The 20429-nt window shown below is 51.2% G+C and overlaps 3 protein-coding genes across 5 annotated transcripts; 2 read left to right on the top strand and 1 right to left on the bottom strand.

Moving 5' to 3' along the window:
* Positions 1-1356: 1356 nt before the first annotated feature.
* On the bottom strand, positions 1357-5310 carry NOL12 (nucleolar protein 12). 2 transcript variants are annotated; one of them, XM_055807315.1, is made up of 6 exons: positions 4819-4892; positions 4619-4724; positions 4392-4440; positions 3823-3965; positions 2743-2843; positions 1359-2098 (listed from the first exon to the last, which is right to left on the bottom strand). In XM_055807315.1, exons 1-6 carry the CDS (start codon positions 4890-4892, stop codon positions 1927-1929), a joined length of 645 nt encoding a protein of 214 aa, XP_055663290.1. In that variant the 3' UTR covers positions 1359-1926. The 2 variants fall into 2 exon arrangements, with proteins under 2 accessions (XP_055663289.1, XP_055663290.1); XM_055807314.1 differs by lacking the exon at positions 4392-4440 and having other exon boundaries at positions 1357-2098; positions 4819-5310.
* Positions 5311-5418: 108 nt separating this feature from the next.
* On the top strand, positions 5419-14296 carry LOC101917211 (arf-GAP with dual PH domain-containing protein 1-like). 2 transcript variants are annotated; one of them, XM_027780372.2, is made up of 11 exons: positions 5419-6417; positions 7415-7545; positions 8420-8511; positions 8601-8683; positions 9418-9530; positions 11129-11275; positions 11715-11798; positions 12132-12194; positions 12704-12775; positions 13274-13505; positions 13593-14296. In XM_027780372.2, the coding sequence occupies exons 1-11, from the start codon at positions 6324-6326 to the stop codon at positions 13619-13621; spliced, it is 1140 nt and encodes a 379-aa protein (XP_027636173.2). In that variant the 5' UTR covers positions 5419-6323; the 3' UTR covers positions 13622-14296. The 2 variants fall into 2 exon arrangements, with proteins under 2 accessions (XP_027636173.2, XP_055663288.1); XM_055807313.1 differs by lacking the exon at positions 12704-12775.
* An 848-nt stretch (positions 14297-15144) lies between these two features.
* LOC101922695 (urotensin-2 receptor-like) lies at positions 15145-18726 on the top strand. Its single transcript, XM_005232913.3, has one exon. The coding sequence runs from the start codon at positions 17473-17475 to the stop codon at positions 18724-18726; it is 1254 nt and encodes a 417-aa protein (XP_005232970.2). The 5' UTR covers positions 15145-17472.
* Positions 18727-20429: the final 1703 nt, after the last annotated feature.

Raw genomic sequence — 20429 nt, forward strand, 5'->3', positions numbered from 1 at the left:
CCAAACCAGAACAAGAAAACACTTCGTGCTCCACACACCACACCTCTTGGGCACTTTGGATGAGATCCAGTCTAACATCAGGCTTTTGGCCCTGCCTCAAAGTTGTGTTTTTGCAGCTTTTAAACACCCAACACCCCAAAGTGAGCCAGGAAGATGGGTAAGGTCATGCACAAAACCCCATGAGCTTTCTGCAGCGGCCTCTAAGGCAGCGTATGAGAACTATACTGGAGGCAAGGAAGCCACACACACTGCACTTTCATGTGACTGAGGTTATTCAGCATTTGTGCCTAAGAACTCAGTCCAGGATGGGAAGCAGAATCTAAGAACACAAGGCACCAGTGACACATGGGATAACAGTGTCCACTTCCCCACCATTTACCTTTTTCAGAAGAAAATGGGAGGTGCAAAAGGACCCCATTCCTTGCTACAAGCACATGTGTCACCCAGTTCTCTCCAGAGGAAGATGCTCTAGCAGAAATTGCGTAGCTGCTGTCAGTATCAAGATCATACCCTCCTCAACACACTCTGAAGAACTTGTCTGTGTATACACACATGTATATGCATGCTCTAAGAAATAATGGCAAGATACATCAGGCTGGTGCCATTAGCTTTAGCAGCTGGTGGCCATCAGCATTGCTCTGATGTTCCTCTGTGAAGCCTCAGGCACTGGTTTACTCTTTCCCCTCCCATTTCTGGCATAAGGAATCCACATACTTGCCCATTGCTGGGCTGCCAGTTTTCTCGTGTGGTGTTTGGTCACACAGGCCTTTTCTTCCTTTGTCATTTCCTTGCCAAAACACATGTGGCATGGGAGGAGCCCTGGCTGACAGAGGCAGAATGGCCATCATCTCCTACAGACACCCCAGGACAGAGGCTAGCATGCTGCCTAGGCTCACTCTCCTCAGAGGATTCACTCAAGGGTTTGCTACCAGTATTCCTCAACCCTAGCTATGCAAACCTTTTCTTTTCTTCCCCTGCTGAAGGCATCCATGCTAAAATACATATACTGAGGTCCCAAGAAGAAAGGCAATTAAACTGCTGATGACTGCAGTAGCCTCTGCCACTCCCACCCCAAAGAAGGCCACACACATACAGCAAGGGCATTAGGGCATGTCATACTCCTCCGAGCTATTGTAATTAAGATCAGCATATTCAGCAGACAATGGAATGAACCATTCCTGCTCTGGCTGGCTGTGTTACCACATAAATAGCTCCTAGCTATTCCATCTCCCAAGCACCAGTGAATTCCAGTATTCTTTACGCACCAGGAATCATCTCCCCTCTTTCCAGCTGGTACTGGCATTAGCACACTTGCTGTTATGCTTCAAATAAGTCACAAATGTTCTTTTCTTAACAAAACTTCATAAAGATTTATTACCAAATTTTATCTGGCACAGGTACCAAACAAAAAGTACCCCTGCATTCAGGGGTGGCACTAGAGAAGAAACACACAGGACAAGATGATACCATGTCTCCGTAGAAAAAAGGATTTGCTACACAGCAGAAATGCCAGGGCACTGATGCTGAGTGGAAGCAGAGCTCTTCCAAATTTCATAAACTGCCCTGACGATGTGGATGTGCCTGTTGTGCTCCACCCGAGAGCCTCTCCTTTGATAAAGCCAAGTATCAGCTCTGGAAGGGGAGGCCCAAGGGCAGCAGGGTTATGCCAAATAGAGAATGTGAGCCCCAGCACAAATTTTTAGACTCTCTGGCACCCACTTAGCTGGAGATCACTGCAGAAATAAATTGATCGCATCCAGTCACCCTGACCAGTGCTTAGGAGACAAGAGAAAGCCTGTATTGGGCTCACTGCTGGTCAGAGAACCAAGTAAACAAGGCCCTTGCCCGCAATGAAGAGGCCCCAAAGAGCAGCAGGCCAGACATGGAGCGCCGTCCCAGCTGCTGGTCTGAGCACCAGTTTCTCTGTTAATCTTGGTCGCGGCCCATTTTGCCTGTCAGCCTTCGTCGTTGAGTCTTAGTGGTTCGCCCCGTGCTGGATTTCTGGACTTTCTTGCGTGGGCCTTGCCCACATTGAGATCTCTTTCCTTTTGTCTTTTTCCGGCTGTGCATATGCAGTGTGGCAGTAAGAGAAGAGATTCTGTGCAGGGCAGGAAGAGAGACATGTTTGGGGACCAAAGTGTGCAGGAGCAAGGTGACACCACAATGGCAGAGTGCCCTGTGTGGTCCAGCAGGAACGAACACCAGCCACAGCAAGCCCCAGAGGATGCTTCCTGTGCTAGGCATCATCTTAACAGGGTAGGAAACCTGCAAATCTATATGCAGTAACAACCAAAATGAATTTTCTGAGCAGTGGGCTGCCCGACTGCCACAGAGTTAAGTAATTATCTGCATTCCCAAAGCAGTCATAAATCCTGATTGCTCAAAAATGTGGAGAATGCCAAAGCTTTAAGCTTCAGGGTCTTTTGACCTTCAACCCCAGAGGCAAATTCTGCACCCTGGAATATCTGCTGAGAAGGACTAGGTAAACAGTTCGGGACAAAGCCTGCCCTGCACCTCATCGTCCTCCTCTTGCTACTGCTGTCAGCAGGGATCGGTGCGATGGGAATGGAGCACCCAGGGTAGGCCTGTGCTCTGCCAGTGCCCTCTGCTGGCTCCTGCCCACGGGCACCCAAGCAGCACAGCATCCCCCCCCTGCAACCACATCGCTGATCTGGGAAGGAAAAATCCTCCTCATCAGCTTGCAGAGCCTAGCAGCAAAGAGCTGAATGAATTTATACATACTTTTCAGACAGGAAGGGGTTTCTGGCCTTCTTGGGCATTGTTCTTACAGGTTTGTTCACCACCTCTTCCCCTTTCTTTTCTTCTGATCCATCATTTTCTCTCTTAAGAAGGAAGCAAAAGAGAAAAAATCCCTATAGACACATTAAACCAGTCAGTTTTGTGATTCCAGTGTTTCTGCTGCCTTCTTGGTTTCATCCTGTTTTGTGAACCATCTAGTCATGGATTAAGTATTTTTAATTCTCCATATCCCTTGCCATCCAGATCTCAAAGTTTCTTATTGCAGCCCCTCAGAAAGGGACAACCAGTGAGAACCCTACGGTAATCCATGCTAAGATCCAAAAACTTCAGCATAATCTTAATGGCGATGCAATTGAAATATAAACTATGAACTGAAGGTTTCAGTTTTTTTCTAAAGTTACTATCAAAACCTCTTTAAGTGGATTTTCGGATTAGAAGATGACCTTTCAAATGTAAAGGGTTAACACAGACACTTCCCCAAACAGCTCAAATCCAGCCAGAAGTCACGAAGATCAAAAGGATCAAGTCATCTGGTACCTGAAAGCCTCTACAAAACCGATGTGATAGCTCAATTACAATGTGTTTTGAGAATACAAGCAAGCATAGCCAGAACTGACTGGTTTCCTTATTTGTGGTCCAAGCACAGGATCACAGAGAGAGGAATCCCTCCTCACGCTAATAGTAATTCTTCCCGGACAGGACACAGGAAAGAGGTTGAGAATAGCCCACGCAGCAAAGTCTGAAATCTTGCTGCTTGTGTTGTATCAGCTTTTAATACTACATTCTTGCCATTCAGCCCTGTGACACCTTTCGCTTACACAAGGTCAGTTGGGACTAGTGAAGGATTCCAGGGACCTTTGGAGTGAGTTGTTCACATAGGACATTTCTTCCTCTTTAGAGGCCCAACGTAAGTTGTGAAAGAATTTGAAAGTTAAGAGTTTCTCTTTTCATCCCTGCTCCCAGCCAGGTGCAAGTCTTTGGGCATATTCAGAGAGTACCAGCCCTACCTAGCCAGCCCCAAGAATGTTTATGGCTGACAATCAGAGAGGCAAGAGGCTTTACCACAGGGGTGGTCAGTCCCAGCTGGCGTGCCCCTGAGAGGTCCAGGTCACTGATGGTGGTCACTGTCACAATGTGGTTTGGGTGGTCAATGTTCACAGATTCTGTCCGTGATGTCACCAAGTGCTCCAGTTCATCAGCCTCATCTGGGGAGAGAAGAAATCTTGCACTGCAAAGCACCCAACTTTTCACAAGACACACTTGCTTGTTCCTGTGGTGCCATACTGAGGGGGGACCCCGGCCTCTGCACACAGGGTTAACGCATGGAGGGGCTTGAACACCGGCACTACAAGCATGAAGGGCAAGCTCCTTCTCCCAGCAGAGCGGGGCCTGGTCACACCACAGATATGTCCTCCTGCTTGTTCCTTTTGGTAGCACCCAGCTGACCCGTCTCACCAGGGCCCAGAGGGCTGCAGGGGTCACCGCTCGGATCGCTTCCCAGCGGCACACGGCAGGAGCGAGGAGCTGACGGCGCCCGGCGTGCCAGGCCCCCTGCCCCAGCTCCTGCCCGCAGCCCACGAGGGGGCTGGGCCCCGGGCGCCCACCTCCCGCTGCCGCCCCGCACCACGTACCGAGCGCCTCCTCCCTCTCGCTCAGCATCTTCAGGTACTCCTGGTGCCGCTGGGGGACGGAAACAGGTCACCGCACGCCCCTCCGCTCCAGCAGCGGGGGTAGGGAAGCCCGAAGATCGCCCCCTGCCCCGCGGCCCGGACCCCCGGCCTGCCCCGCTCCCAGCCCGCCACGGCGGGGGAGGAGGGAGCCTTCCCCCGCGGCGGGGTAGGGGGTGTTTGTGGGGTACCTCCTCCTTCATCTTCCTCTGCTCCTCCTTCAGCTTCCGCTTGATCTCCTCCAGCGCCGCCTTCCTCCGCTCCACCTTCCGCTTGTGGAAGCCGGTCAGGTACTCCCTACCGCCGGCAACGCGGAAACCCCCCCCCGCTTTTAGCGACTCCCTCACCGGGGACCGCCGCCTCCTCCCGCCCGGAGCCCGCCCGGCCTCACCTCCGCCTCTCCTCGTCGAAAGTGACCACCAGCCGCGCCTCGCGGCCCCCCGGCCCCTTCTTCTTGCGGCCCATGGCTCCCCGCCGCCGCCGCTGCCCGCCCCTTCCGCCGCCCGGCCGGCAGGGGCGGGCCCTGCCCCGCCCGCCATCTTGTGCCGGCCGCGCCTCGCCGGGCGGAGGGGGCGGGGCTGGCCTCCCCGAGAGGTGCCACCGGGGGTCCCCGCCGGCTGAGCCGCCGGCGGGCTGGGCGGCCCCGGGGCGGGGCGCGGGGCGTCCCCCGGCGCCACCCGCTGCGGGGCGGCTCGGAGGCATGGCGGCGCGGCGCAGAGCGGGGTCGGCAGCGGGTCCTCTTGTGCCGCCGGTGCGTGGGACCTGTGTGCGTTCCCTCTCCTGCTCCTCTGGCTCTTTCTTCCCCCGGTCCGCGGTGGCAGAGGGAAGCCACCGTCACGGACCTTGCAGGCGTTCCCAGCCCCGGCATCGGGACTGGGGTGGACAGGGGGTTTCTTCAGGCTTGGGTGCCTCCAGCTCTTGCTCCCCTTCAGCTCCCTGCCAGCAAAAGGCTTAGGTGCTGCCTGTGTGGACAATGTAGACGGCCTAGCCCGATCTCTCACCTTGAGACTCATTTTGCCAGTCCTCTTGAGTATTTTACATTTGCATCTCCTCCAGATGTTTAACATCCTCATTTCCTCAAGAAAAGCCTGAGAGCTGATTTCAAGCTATTGTCATTGCTTGGTGTTGGTGGCACTAGTGCCAGGGAAGGCAATTGCGGGCACGGGGCTTGGCTTTTGACACTGAGTCTGCATGATGAGAGAGGTGCAGCTGTGGTGGCTGTAGTGAAGGAGAGAGGTGCTAGCACGAGCTGTTGGGGGCATCAGGACTGCCATGTTCTTGGCTGCTGGCTTGAGTGATTTTGGCTGAACTCTTGAACATTTGTTGCCCTCCGGTCCTCACCTCAAAAATGGGTGAAACGCTTGTGTGGTGGCCAGCTGACTGGTGGAAGCTCTTGAAGCACTGCCGGGGCAGCCAGAGCCAACCCCCCAGCCCACAGAGCATGACACAGAGTCCTGACACATCCTGGTGGCCGCTCATCAAGGGCCGACTCGCCTTTATCAGCTCACTTGCTGCTTGCGCTCTTTTCCTGGCCTGTCCTTTCACCAGCAGAAATGCGGAAAAACCAGTTCTGTGGTTAATTGCTGTACTTCCCTCCACGCCCATGGGGCAGGTCTCCTCCTCCTCCTCACCCTCACTCAGTCTGGGTGCACTTCAGCCTCCAGCCTCTGCCCCTGCCTGCACTCAGCCGGCTCAGGTGTGCCATCAGGCCTCTGCACTCCTTCCATTAACCTTACGGCTTCTCCTGCCGTCTCCTTTTCCCTCCATCTGCCAGAACTTCTGTCTCTCTGGTGGCTTCTTCTCCCTTGGGCAACCCAGTGGGTTGGCTTGTGGGTGCAGAAGGCGCAGGCAGCTGCCCTCCTGGCCCTGCCCTGCCTGGAGGGATAGCATTCGGGCATGATGGCCGGAGGCAATGAGCGGAGCGTGAAGACCCTGAAGGAGGTGTGGAGAAGAGCGGAAAACTCGCTGTGTGCAGACTGTGGGAAACCAGGTGAGTCCTCAAAGGCTGCTGGAGAAACAGTTGGAAGCAGGGAGCTGGGGTTGGTCTCTAGCAGCTACTTGGTGCCAGCTATCTGGACTACACAGGAGTCTGGGGTGGAGAGGAAGGAGAAGCATTGCTCTGGATATTCGCTTCCTCTCCCTGGAGGTCAGTTGGCAAGGGAGGAGGAAGGAGATGCTGCCACGGTGCTGGTGGGAAGGACGGGGACATAAGTGGTAGTGCCAGATGAGCAGGGGCTGTGTAGCTGCTATACTGTGGGTTGTAGTTGTGTCAGATCTTGTATACAAAGCAAGGTCATGCCCAGTCAGGACCTGACAGGAAAACTGGTGAAATTCTAACTGCTCCAGAAAGAAGGCATGATTCAGGAGGACATTGTCTCCTCTGTGACTCAGCTCTGAACTGACAACCTGCCACAGGCGCCTCAGAGATTTCTTTTCCTGAAGGACTTCCCCTCTTGAAAGGGTACCTAGTTTGAGGTCCTACAAGCATTGCTAAAAACACCCATTATACTCCTCTCAAAAGGGGCACATGGGGTGTACCACCCCAGCCAAATTAAGACTGAGCTAATTAGTACCATTTTGCCTTCTTAAATTCTCCCAAGAAGGTTTTGGATTCAAGGCTGCTTTTCACTTTCTGAGCTAAATACTGTTGGGGGTTTGCTATGTTCCACTAAACAGCTCCTGGAGTTTTTTCCCAGAGATGGTTTCATTTTCAAGGTGGGTAACCCTTTACACAAAGGGAGTTCATAGAGCACACTGGATTTTTTCAGGGTTCAGGTCAATAGAGATTCAGATGAAGTGGTTGAAGCAAAGGGAATGAGGGACTAATAACTATGCCTTGTCCTGACTGGCATCTGTACCTTGGGTATTAATCAGCTCAGATTCAGATGGTCACCCAGCTCTCTGTTTCTCTGGACTACATTCTCAGTTGAGGCATATCTCCCAGGGGAATTTACCACTTCCAGTCATACCCTTTTTTATACCCTCAGATCCTGACTGGGCATCCTCTACTCTGGGTGTCTTTATATGCCTCAGCTGTTCAGGGATTCACCGCAACATCCCGAGCATCAGCAAGGTGAAATCCCTGAAGATGGACCACTGGGATGATGCTCAGGTGCAGGTGAGATCTTTATCCCCGCTGGTATGTTAGGTGGGCTGGGTCTAGGCCGTACACTAACTGTCCTGGGAAAATCAGCCCTTTGGCCTCACAGAATTGGAGATTCAATCTGATTTAATCTGTCCCTTTGCTACTCATGCTCTGAATATGCAAGTGGGGATAACTCCCCATAACCGCATTGGGAGAGGGAGGATGCCCTTGTCTTACGTGTCTCTGTGTCCTATTACCTTATGGAAAATGCAGAGCTCTTGCAATGTATCTTGCCGAGGCTCAGGGCCTTTGTTGCTCCAGATCATTAATTTCCCACTTGCCAGCACCATCCAGCCTCAATGTCTCCTCTTGGTTTCAGCGATCCAAGGGGAAAATCTTGGGCAATTCCATGCTCTGAGAAGAGTTTGCAGATGTAATGTGATCTCTTGAGAAAAATGGCATTTAGAGGAACTTGATTTCTCCCCATTATATATACCTCAACCCATTAATCTTCAGGGGACTGAAAAAATTTTCCAGACATCCAAAGAAGAAAATCTGTATCTTGCTGCTCTTTGGAGAGGAGCGAAGAGGTTTGGAATGTCATCCCAGACAGCATTGCAGAGCTCTGGTCTCCCCAGAGATGGGAGCAAATCCACTGAATGTGCATGCACCTAGCCCCATGGAAGTGACATTTGTGGCATTATGTTGATTCATGTGCAATCAGTGTCACTTCTGAGAGCAGACAAGACATTTGAGACCCACCTTTCTGTAGCCAGACTTTGCTGGGATGTTGCAATAGAGGGGAAAGAATGCTCCATTAGAGCTCAATGTGCATCTAGCCCTGTGGTGAGTCCAACATGAGTCTGCATCAAAGGGAAGGCACTAACTCTCTGTCTTAACTCTGCAGTTTCTGGCCAAGCATGGGAATGCTGTTACTAAAGCCACATATGAAGCTCACATCCCTATTTACTATTACCAGCCAACCTACAATGACTGCCAGTAAGTTGCTGCGTACAGAAGAAAAGCGGGAGGGGCAGGTCTGGGTTCCTCTAGTTCGTTTCTGAGCTACCTGTCACCTCGCTCCCTAGAGTGCTGAGAGAACAATGGATACGGGCCAAATATGAACGCAAAGAGTTCACCGAGCCAGGAAAACAGCTGCCATATTCTGATGGTAAGAGCAGAGCACAGCATCAAAATATCCTGCCTGTTGCCTTTGCTGGAAGCTTTTGAGCACCGCGAAGAGAAAGCTTACAGTGTCAGTGTTGCAGATTCCGCAAGTACTCCTGAGAACCCAGCTGGTACTTACACAGCAGTGTCTCAGAGGAGGTTAAATACTGGGCAGCGTAGGTTGGCAGTGCCATGGCTTGCTTCTAAGCCTGGTATTACCAGCTGACATTTTTTGAAGGCTTTTGCTGTCCTGGCAGAGCCAGACCTCTGCAGTAAGGAATTTCTGTCCTGCTGTATGCCACCCTCTTCAACCATGGCAGCCGTCTTTGAAATGTCACTGCCAGTACTGTGACACAAGGTGCAGGAGCCCTAGGGCCTGTAGAGTTAAGTAGGAAGAGTTCTGGTCCCATGCCATGGTCTGTGTGGGCCAGAACTCTGGTATTCACTGGAGAGGTGGCTCTTACGCTGTCAGAGGCAGTACTGGGAGCCAGACTAGGAGGTGGGAAGCATCTGAGAATGTCTTTTGGTGACTTTTTCTGGGCTGCAGACCCCGGAACACCACCATCTTCAGTTGTAAGCCAGAGGTGGGAGATCTCCTTCTCAAGTGTTTGTTCTCAGCAGTAGTCCATCATGTGCTTTGTCCCAGAGGTATGGCTGGGACCCCAGTCTGCATGCAGCTCTCTGATGCCCACCGTGCTCATGGGGGAATGCTCTTAAAAGTGGCCTTTCTGCTCCTAGGGGTGAAAGAAGGCATCCTCTGGAAGCGAGGTCGAGACAACGTGCAGTTTCTACCCCGCAAGTTCCTCTTGTCTGAGAGAGAGGGATGTCTAAAGTATTTCACCAAGCAGGATGTGAGTATGGTGGTCAACTCCCACCTCAGTCTGTACTCCACCCAGGGCAGTGGGGTCACAGAGCTGTTTCTATCTCCTACGCATGTTTCTGAGGTTGCCTTGTTCATCCCAGGTCAGGGATGATAACAGGAACATGTCACTGAGGATAGGGGTCCTCTTCCTACTGTCAGGATGATGTTTCCCCACATCCTCCCTTTGTGCTTCCCTACACTCTTCCCTCACTGCTGATAAAAGGACTGATCTTTCACTTCACCCCTATCCATTTGCCTGGCTGTTGAATCCTGTACCATTCCTGGAACCAGCCTCACTCCACTGTGAGCCAAGTTAGCAAAAACCTGCTGTTTGGCTTGTTTTGAGGAGGGCTGGTTTTTCACTCATTCATCTCCCTGAAATGAATGGGCAAGTGCTAACATACTGTCACAAGGGAGGGAATGGCCTGGGGTAGGGATGAGCAGGAGATGCCATCCAGAGGGACCTGGAAAAGCTCAAGAAGTGGGCCCATGTGAACCTAATGAGGTTCAACAAGGCCAAGTGCAAGGTCCTGCACGTGGGTTGGGGCAACCCCTTATATCAGTACTGGCTGGGGGATGAATGGATTGAGAGCAGCCCTGCAGAGAAGGACTTGGGGGTACTGGTCAGTGAAAAGCTGGACATGAGCTGGTGGTGTGTGCTTGCAGCCCAGAAAGCCAACTGTATCCTGGACTGCATCCAAAGAATTGTGTCCAGCAGGTCAAGGGAGATGATTCTTCTCCTCTACTTCACTCTCATGAGACCCCACCTGGAGTACTGCTTCCAGCTCTGGAGCCCTCAGCACAGAAAAGATGTGGACTTTTTAGCATGGGTCCGGAGGAGGGCCACAGAAATCATCAGAGGGATGGAGCACCTCTCCTATGAATAAAGGCTGAGAGAGCTGGGGTTGTTCAGCCTGGAGAAGAGAAGGCTCTGGGGACACCTTATTGCAGCCTTTCAGTACCTGAAGGGGGCTTATGAGAAAGATGGGAACAAACTGTTTAGCAGGGTCTGTTGCAATAGGGACAAGGGGTAATCTTTTAGACTAAAAGAGGGTAGATTCAGACTAGATATAAGGAAGACATTTTTTACAAGGAGGGTGGTGAAACACCGGAAGAGGTTGCCCAGAGAGGTGGTGGATGGCCCATCCCTGGAAACATTCAAGGCCGGAGTCCTGAGCACCCTGATCTAGTTGAAGATGTCCCTGCTTATGGGGCGTTGGACTAGATGACCTTAAAAGGTCCCTTCCAAGCCAAACTATTCTATGATTCTAGGAGTGGGTTCTTTCCTTTTGAGGTGAGGTAGCCTTTAGACTGTCTCAACTGTAAAGTTAGATGCTGCATTCTCAGTGTTTCATTGGCAGTTCCAGAGTTGGCACAGCTCAAACCTAAATTGGAGGGGCTGGGCCACTGTTGGGGCTCGAACATGCCACACAGTGAAAGGGGTGTGTGCTACAACAGTTTTGTTGGGAAGGGGCAGTTAAATACCTTTTATGACCCTCTGATCCTGCCTTACCCCACTAAGTCAGTAGCTCCGGTCTCTTTCCCACTACAATTGCTCATGCATGATTAATGTCATTCTGTTTTCAGGCCAAAGAACCCAAAATCAATGTTAAAATAGATGTCATCAATGCTATGTTCCAGCCAGTTAAGATTGGGAACCCCAATGGCCTGCAGATCACCTATATCAAAGACAACAAGACCCGGAATATATTTGTCTACCATGAAAGTGGAAAGGTATCTGGTTTTAGCATCAATTACTGCAAAGCAGTTGATGTCATTTGAGAGGCTGCTAATATTAAATAGTCTGAAGCCATGGGTAGGACGGGGTGTATGTGTGTGTGTGAGTTGCTGTAGGTAACAGGGTGGGTGTTCTGCCTCTGTGTTTGTGTCTCTGTGAGAGAGTTTTGCTTCAGGGAGCAGGGCAGGAGCTCTGGCGGAGTTGGTTTGTGTGGGAGGAGCTGCTGTAGATGTGCAGATGTGCTGCTTGTGCATGCGGGGAATGGGGCAGCTGGGCTGGCTCTGTGTGTGTGTGTGTGAGGGAGATGCTGTAGGTGCTGGGGAGGGAGAGCTGGCCGTGTTTGTAGTTAACATAGGATTGGGTGCAGCTGGGTGAATTTAGATGGCTAACTGTTGCTCTGGCTAAGCTTCCTGTCGTGTCCTTTTCCATTCTCAGGAGATAGTGGACTGGTTCAATGCTATTCGCTCTGTGCAGTTTCATTATCTGAAGGTAGCATTTCCCATTGCCAGTGATAATGAGGTAAGGCAGCACTAGAGCACCGTGCTGAGTGTCCCATTTGTACTCGATTATGTGATAAAAGAGCCCATTAGTTACTATTAGAACCCCAGGTACAGAAGTGGAAATTGCAGTGTTCAGTTAGAGGGATGAGAAAGTGTGTGTAAAAGGGCCTGTGGTGGCCAGAGAACAACTGCTTTCTGCTGTTCCTGAGCAGAAGTGACTCCTGGCTAGGCAGTTCTGCAAACACAAATTTAAAAGGCGACTGAATTTTGGAGAATAGAAAAAAGGGTGGGGAGCAAAAATGAATAGCAAAGAAAGGTGGGTAAGTGAATGTTACTCTTGTCTTTTTGTCAGATTAAAAATCGGCTGACAAGAAACTTCCTGAAGGAGGGATACATGGAGAAAACTGGTCCCAAGGTGAGCTGCTGCGGGAGCAAAAAAATCTAACAGGGACCTGTCAGAGAGCCACTGACCTTCCCTACTTCAATGTTTTTCTCCTGCTGTTTCCCCATTCCCCTCTGACTCTAGACACCCGTGGGAACAGTGTGTGTGCACCAAGGGAGGGGAGAATAAAAGGAAGGGGAAGGACACATTTGAAAGTAGATGAAGCCAGATTCCATGCTTTCTCCCAGAACAACAGATCTCTGCATGTGTCTGTGTGTGCGTGACCTTACAGGTATTTAGTGTCTAGATTTATCCTGTCTCAACTCTGGGGTCCTTCGCAGAAGTCCAAGAGTTGGGGACCGCAGCTGGGAATTAAAAACTCCGTACTGATCCGCACTCTCAGCTCAGAAAGGGCGAGGAGGAGGTTGCTGTTAAAGGCAGGAGCTTGGCTCAGGGGGTTGGAATGGATTTCGGGTGTCCATTTGCCCTTCTCACAGCAGAGGGCGCTGTTCCCTTACGTATGTCACCTCTTCCTTCCACAGCAGAGAGAGGCTTTTAAGAAGCGCTGGTTCACGCTGGATCACCGCAGGCTCATGTACTTCAAGGACCCTTTGGTGAGGGGGAGATCTGACCTCTGGCAGCTGCTGGCAGCTGTGCTGAGGGCAGGGTCAAAGTGCGACCAGAGACTGCTCTGCTGTAAGGGAGGCTTGCAAGTTCACCAGTTGCTCTGAATAGACGTTAGGTCTTCGCCTTTCCATCCCACTTAGTTCATCGCAAGCTTTCTGTGTTTGTTTCGCTGCCTGCAAACAGAGGGAACGGGCAGGGGAGCAGTGTAAAGGCAGCGAGGGGGAGGAGAATGACATGGGGAATGACATGGATAGACAGGGCAGCAGTTCCTCTCAAATATCTTGAGTTCTATCTCCTGAAACTTCCTTTCTGTTGCTGCCTTTGAGCATATCCTCCCTGCTCTTCTGAATCCCCTGACCACCTATAAATCTTTTTGCTGCTACATCCCTAGTCCTCACCCACTCTTGGGTCCTTAGATGCACTGCTGTTATTCCCCGGTTCTTTTGGGATTCCATAAAACCCTCTCTTTCCCTTCTGATCTGCAGGATGCATTTGCTAAGGGTGAGGTATTTGTGGGCAGCAGAGAGAATGGATATAGTGTCCAGAAGGGATTGCCCCTGGGGACACAGGGCAACTTCTCTTGGCACTATGGCCTCACCATTGTCACCCCTGACCGGGAATACCTCTTCACTTGTGAGACAGAGACTGACCAGCTGGACTGGATCGCAGCCTTCACTAGCATCATCAGCCAGGCCATGACACCACAGGAATATGCAAGTAAGTGCCTGGATGCTGTTTCCTTTCCCTCCTGCCACTCTGGTTCAGGTTATTGCCCTAATGCATCACCTTTTTCCTTCACTACAGTTGAAGCCTACTTCAAGTTTAAATCCTAGGAAGCCATGCAGGACCCTTGTATGACTCGACTCTACCTGGTCCTGTTGAGTGGGCTGTCAGAAGAGGAGAGGAGATCGACATCAGAGAAACACAGTGTGCTTGAAGCACCCTTTGAAGCACTTTTTTTCCCCATAGACAGTCCACTTTGTTTCGAGGGCCCAATTAAGCTACTTCCTTTCAAGTGCAAGACTTCGTGAGTCTGAACCCTCAGTGCAACCTGTCACTGTTAAATTGCTGTGATCTGACTGGATGGTGGCAGGCCTTGCTTGTCAGTCGGGCCTCGAAAACTTGGCACTTGCTATGTTGGATGTGGGACCTAGCATCGCTCCTGCATGAAACTGCAGACACCTGCCTTACACAAGAAAACAGCTGCCTGGCTGGAGTTACACCCCAGCAGGTTGCAGGAGCTGTTGAACTAGGAGAGCCTGTTCCTTTACGAGGAATGGCTTCTCTGTTGGTGACAGGGATGTGAAATATCTAGATATTTGATCAGTTAGATCTGCAGTTGAGAAAGGTCACTTAGAAGATGTAATCTAACAGCCAATGTGAGGCTTGTTTCCTCTTGCCATGTATGGCCTTGAAAGCTTCTTCAGACTGCATTTGTGGGGAGACCTTCCTCCAATTGCTGCAAAGAAGATTAAGAGCACTGTTCAGAAACAATGTATCGTTATACACCTGTGTTGTGGATAATGTATGTGCATGCGCCCACGTTAACAAAAAGTGATGGGAGGTGGAATACTGCCTTAGGAAAGATACTGTGAGGGATATTCATGCCATGGAAGTTCAGCTGTCAAATTTGAGTCGCTTGTCAAACCAATGGAGAGAGGTTAGGTCCTGCAGAGAGCAGCTTATGGCATGTCTGTTACCAACTTGAGACTCTCTGTTGTCTTTACTAAGGCCTAGAGGTTGATGTCTGAAGATAGTAATACATGGATCTCTGCTCCCTCATTCTCTGTGTGTCAAAGGCCTGGCACTTTCATTCTGCCCTATACCTTACATATGCTTATGTTTTATATCACATATACATATAATTTTTTTGCAGTCATATAACAGGGAAGTCTGTATGTTCATGTCCTATTAACAGTTAGCCCTAACCACTAAATCAACCCATGATTCATATCTTGAAGATCATCTCAAAGCTCTCCTGGGAGAGCTGTGTTTCACATGCTGGAAGGACTAGCTGAGTTCTGCTGATGACTGTAGTTTCTGATGTGACTGCAGTTTTATGCAGGCAGTGTGAGAATAGACATCTCATGTGTTACGGGTAGCTAACTGGAATCAATGAGGCAACCAGTATTTTAATTAGCTCCTAAAATATGAATTTAAAAAATCCCATTGTAATTTATTTTAACTTCCTAAATGAACTGAGCTACTGCTAAGGTTTGAGGTCTTTTCTTGGAAAAAAGCACAGACAATCACAGCAAGAGCCATGGCTATTCATTGCATTTCCTGGGGCATGTGGACTGCAAATCTTCCCATCAGAGCCGAATGGGCAAAGTCATGGTCTCCCTCTGGTTCTCTGGGGACCCCTCTCTGTGCTGAGGCTGCCACAACCTGTTGGGAGCATTGACTGCTGGATGAGAAGCAGCATCACTCATCCTGCTGTGGTGACACAATGGAGCTTTCCACACAAAACTATTTTCACTGCAGTTTGCTGATCTCTCCCAGTTTGGAGCATGACTGTCCTAAAAACCAAAGGCCGTTGCAAAACCTGTGTTCCAAAACAAAGTGCCTTTCAGTTCTGGTAACATGAAACAGGGCAGTCCATTAAAAAAAAAGCACAAGCCCCATCTAAACAACCTGCGCATTTGGTTCTCTGTGAAGAGTAGAGCGTGACCCAGACATACCAAGAGCTGATACAGATAACCCAAAGGCAGGCCTCTGAAGTTAGCTCCGTCAAAGCCGTACGTGCCGTATGCCCACTCCTGTGGCATGGTCATGGTGAAGCTGCTGCTGTTACATGCAGTGCATTGCTCGGGAAGGTGCTTGGATTCTACTGCAGTAAGGGCAGTACTAATGGGGAGCTTCTTTCTGTTTGCTGCTGAGTTATCACTGCTGAAGATGAGTGGAGGCGTTTGACTCAGCCACAACAAAGCTAATACACTTGATGACGCAAAAGAGTGTGGCTGGAGTGGCCTGAAAACACCCGTGAGCTAAAAGCAGAGCACATTTAGTAATGGTGCATCTGTCTTTGCACTGGAAATTCTGTCCCACCGTGTCTGTTCCCTGAGATGAATGCGGCTCGGATGCGGGCGCAGAAGCGTGGGGCATAGGTGTCACGCAGGGATGCCCCGCTGGAAGGCGATGGTGCCTCCCTAACGGGCTTCTGCTCCCTGCTCTGGGGTGAGGCAGCAGGTCCTGGGGCTTCGAGGGAAGGGAGGGGGAAAAGCTTAGAGGAGGAGGATGGTCTCTGGGGAGAGGGAAGAAAAAGTGGGTCTAAAATATGCAGCCCTTTGAATGTCTCAGAGCTTGCAGCTGACTGGGGTAGTAAGGGTGGGACAAGGCCAGGTCATAGAAAAAGTGAGATGTCCTACCATCTGGTGGGCTTGCTTGCAGATTGGGGGTTACTTTCCTTGTCTGCACCTCAAGGGGACCTGTTGTCCTTGGAAGGGAGTGGGGGCCAGGCCCTCTCAGCCTGGATTGGCTAAGGGCCAGGGACAGTACTGTGGCAGCTCCCTGCCTATTGCACTTTCAGGACTGGCCGTTGTTTCCCTTCTAAAGCTCCAGCATGATGCTTTTCCCCCCCTAGGGAGTCTTTTCTTTCAGTTATCTCCTTTCTCAAACAAGGACAACTGTGCAAGGGGAAATGGGGAAAAGAAAGGGAAATGAACTTAATTGCAGAAACAAACTTCACAACCCATGGAAGGTTATAAAGCAGGTATGTTTATTGCAGCGCTGGGGTGCAAGGGGGATTGCTTCTCCTAACTTGCACAGCATTTCAACCAGCAGCTGGATATTTATTATACAAAGTCATGTGTGTACATAAGATTCCTGAGAAAAGTTTGGGTTATTCAAAACAGTTCAGAGAATTCATTATACTTTTCACCTTTGATATGGAATACTGCAAAACTGATTTATTATTGGGTAATTACTTAGTTCCTGCTTATCTTTGCAAACATTAGCAGTTTGCTGTTTAGTTTCTGTATCTACTAAAGCTCTTTGTTCTATCTACATACACATTATCTATTATCTAACTTTTGTTCAAGTGTAAAACATCTTCTAGCTAAAGATTAGCCCTTCCTTATTGCCCACTTTAAACATGCCAAGCTAATACTTGCCCACTGGGCTGGTTGTGATCTATATCAGAACAAGAAGGAAGAAGGAGCAGGGGGAAGGTGCAGAAGACATGGGAGAAGAAAGAGTGTGTCTGCAAGAAAGAGGAGGGTGCCAGCAGGATTCCTCATCTAGTGGCTAAAAAGCCCAGTATAAACTGGGACTGCGTTCACACTGGAGTGTGAAGCTGTGAGTCAGACACATTCCTCTGTGCAGTGGGCAAGGCAGCTCTCCAGGGGTTGGTTTAGGGGGGCAGAGCCCACCTCGCCAGAGTCTGTCTGAGTTGAGAGGACACAGACTTAGGAAGAGAAATCCACTTGTCCACTGAGTCTATTGGTTTCCATGAGCCCAGCAAATGCTGTAGAAGCAACAAATGAGCAGCTGGTGAAGAGCAGAGACTTTTCCTTCTGGCTGACAGAGGTTATTTTGCACCTATTGGTCTTGAAAGGGAGGACAGTGTCCATTTCTCAGCCCTTTGATGGTTAAGGGAAACCACCGGACAGAGCTTGTGATGGACAAGATCAGCAAAATGGACTGGGCGGCTGGAGGTGAGGAATAGACTTCTCTGGAGTACCCTATGTCTGATGAACTCTTGCGATTCTTCCCTTCCCTCAGCTGCTTTCCTGTTAAGGCTAGACGTGTCCCATACAGCGAGGGGGTTAAGGCAGGGGGAAGGAACCGGGTCTCTGACAGCCTGACTTGCCCTTGCTCATCCTACCCAAAGATGTCTTACAACTCTTCCTTCATCAGTGCAAGGCCTGAAGAGGATCCCAAGGGTGGCAGCTTCTTGGAGGAAAGCAGCGGTGAGGGCGATGACAGTAGTGTCCTGGGAGGGGACAGCTCAATCACAGGGCCACTGGGTGCAGTGCTGCTGGTCATGTGCCTCACTGGGATGGTAGGGAACATCTACACAGTGGCGGTGGCCTTCGGCAGGGTGGCAGGTCACTCAGTGGGCTCCTTGGGAGTCTACGTGATCAACCTTGCCCTGGCTGACCTCCTGTACCTTTCCACCATCCCCTTTGTGGTCTGCACCTACTTTGCCCATGACTGGTTCTTTGGGGATGTGGGCTGCAGGCTTTTGCTCAGCCTGGACCTCCTCACCATGCATGCCAGCATCTTCCTACTGACCGCCATGAGCCTGGAGAGGTACTGGGCAGTGGCCAGGCCACTGCAGGCCAGACAGGCTAGCAACGCTTACCGCAAGCTGGTCAGCACGGTCCTCTGGCTCCTCTCGCTCCTGCTTACGTCCCCCATGATGGTGATGACCCAGCTGCGGGAGGGAGATGGCCCCCACAAGCGCATCTGCATTCCCACCTGGACACCAGCAGCCTTCCGGCTCTACCTGACGGTGCTCTTCACCACCAGCATCTTGGCACCTGGCATGGTGCTGGGCATTGTCTACACCCGCCTGGCCTGGGCATACTGGTCCTCTGCCTGGGGCCCAGGGCTGCCACTGGCTGGCCGGGCCTCTGCCCGGCAGCTCTTCTCCAGGATCTCTGCCATCGTGGTGGCCTACTGGGCCTGCTTTCTCCCCTTCTGGGCCTGGCAGCTGGCCAGGCTGTACCGGGGTGAGAGGCTGGGCATTGGTCCCACCACCCAGGCCTACCTCAACTTCAGTGTCACCTGCCTGGCCTACGGCAACAGCTGTATCAACCCCTTCCTCTACACCCTGCTCGCCAGCAGCTACCGCCGCAGCCCTGGCCGCAGCGGGATGGGCACGGCACGGCCTCCAGTGCCCTCCTGGAAGGCTGCAGGGGGCCCAGTGGGAAGACACAGCATCCCCCCAGCTTTTGGGGATTTGTTGGGGTCTGTGGGGGAAAGCAAGGGGTGAGCAGCACCCCAGGTTGAGAATATCTCCCAGCCTTTGGCTAGGGTCAATTCAAGAAATAAAAGTGCATCACCTTCCATGCTGGCATGCAATGTCTTCTGTTATTATTGTTGTGGTGCCTTCCCCTTCATGTCTTCTCCTTCGCAAGGCTGCTCACCCTGCTCAGCTGGGGACACACACGCTTGTCTCAGGTATCCTGACTCCATCCTTAGGTCCTTCAGCCCTTACACACCAGCCTCCACCTTGCACAAGGCCAAGGAGTGGGTGGAAGGGAGCAGTCAGCCTCAACACACCTAAATTATACAGCTGGGGAACCCTTGCCACCTCTCACCTCCTTGCTAGCGATGGGCCAAGCCGTAACAAAGTCAGGACAACAGTGAGTCACAGATTTCACAGGACCAGTGAGTCACTTCAAGAAGCAGCCACGCTAGCAGGAGACCTAACTAAGGATCAGCATCTTGTGGTAAAGCTCACACTCAGCTTTCTTCCCCCACCCTCCACAAAAGGAAATCTTTGAAAAGACTCCCAAGTGCAGTAAAGAGACACTGCGAGATTGCTCCAAAGTACAGACCAGGGAGGTGAGCACATTTGCTCAGCTTTCAAGACCAGCCCAGCAGAGAAAGCTGCAAGGAGAGAGCTCCACTACATGTCTGTCATCACAGCTCATGGAGGGGGCCTTCACCAGCACCATGTCCCTGCTGCGGCTGAGGAAATCCCCATATGTCTAATGTACCAAATGTACCCCAGTTTGCCAAACTGTGTCAGTGCTACTGCATAAACTGGGCTGGGTCTTTTGCCTTGAGGCCACCCAGCCTAGCATGGCTCAATTCTATACAGCTAAACTCTCTTCCCCAGAAAGGATGGTGTCATCCATATCACCCCAATCCCCAAGCTATGCTGTCCCCCGGTCATGCCTATGCACAGGGTGGCAACGTTAGATGCAGCATTTACTATTGTAGATGTAGTCCTGAAGAGCAGGATGTGATCATCCAGAGCAGACTGGCCTTAGGCAACAAGGAGATTCAAGAGGGATCCAGCTGCAGAGCCTGAAGTTGCTTGTACACCCCAAGTGTTCCTGCCTCCCAGATCAAAACCCCAGCTCAAGCCCGTGTTTCTAACTCATCTCTCTCTTCCTCCTTAGCTCCCGTTTCTAGCAGCCAAGCCTCCCTCCCTCTGCACAGGTACCTGAGACACAGGACCTGGCAGAGCCTCATGAATTATGGAGCAAGAGCAGCAGGTGCTGCTGCTGTAGGAGCAAGTTCCCATGCTCCAGTTACTCTGCAGCTGCTTAATGGGAGGAACTGGCCCAGCCAGGCCAACAGGGAGTCCTCATAGGACATCAAATTGTTTGTGCTTCATGTTGTTTGTGGCCAAATCTAGAAACGAGGACCCAAAGACTGGGTCCTTCCATCCCAGGCCTACCTAGTAACTGCTGTGCCCTGTGGAAAGAGCAGAACCCCACCTTTCCTATGCCCACCAGGCACAGCCTGTCCAACAGCAGTAATTGCTGCTTAAGCAGCATTAGACTGGGAGAGCCCCCAAGGCAGCTACTGGCTGGCACCTGGTGTAACAACCAACAGCCAAGTGAGAACTATGCTGCAACACCCAACATGCCTCATCATCTCCAGACTCCTCAGAAGCTAGCCTCCATTTAGACGGAGGAGTGATCAGGCTCATTTGGGCTTCCGTAAGTACAAGGGTAACAA

This window comes from Falco peregrinus, chromosome 6, assembly GCF_023634155.1.
Source record: "Falco peregrinus isolate bFalPer1 chromosome 6, bFalPer1.pri, whole genome shotgun sequence".
In the NCBI taxonomy this organism is placed as follows: Eukaryota; Metazoa; Chordata; class Aves; order Falconiformes; family Falconidae; genus Falco; species Falco peregrinus.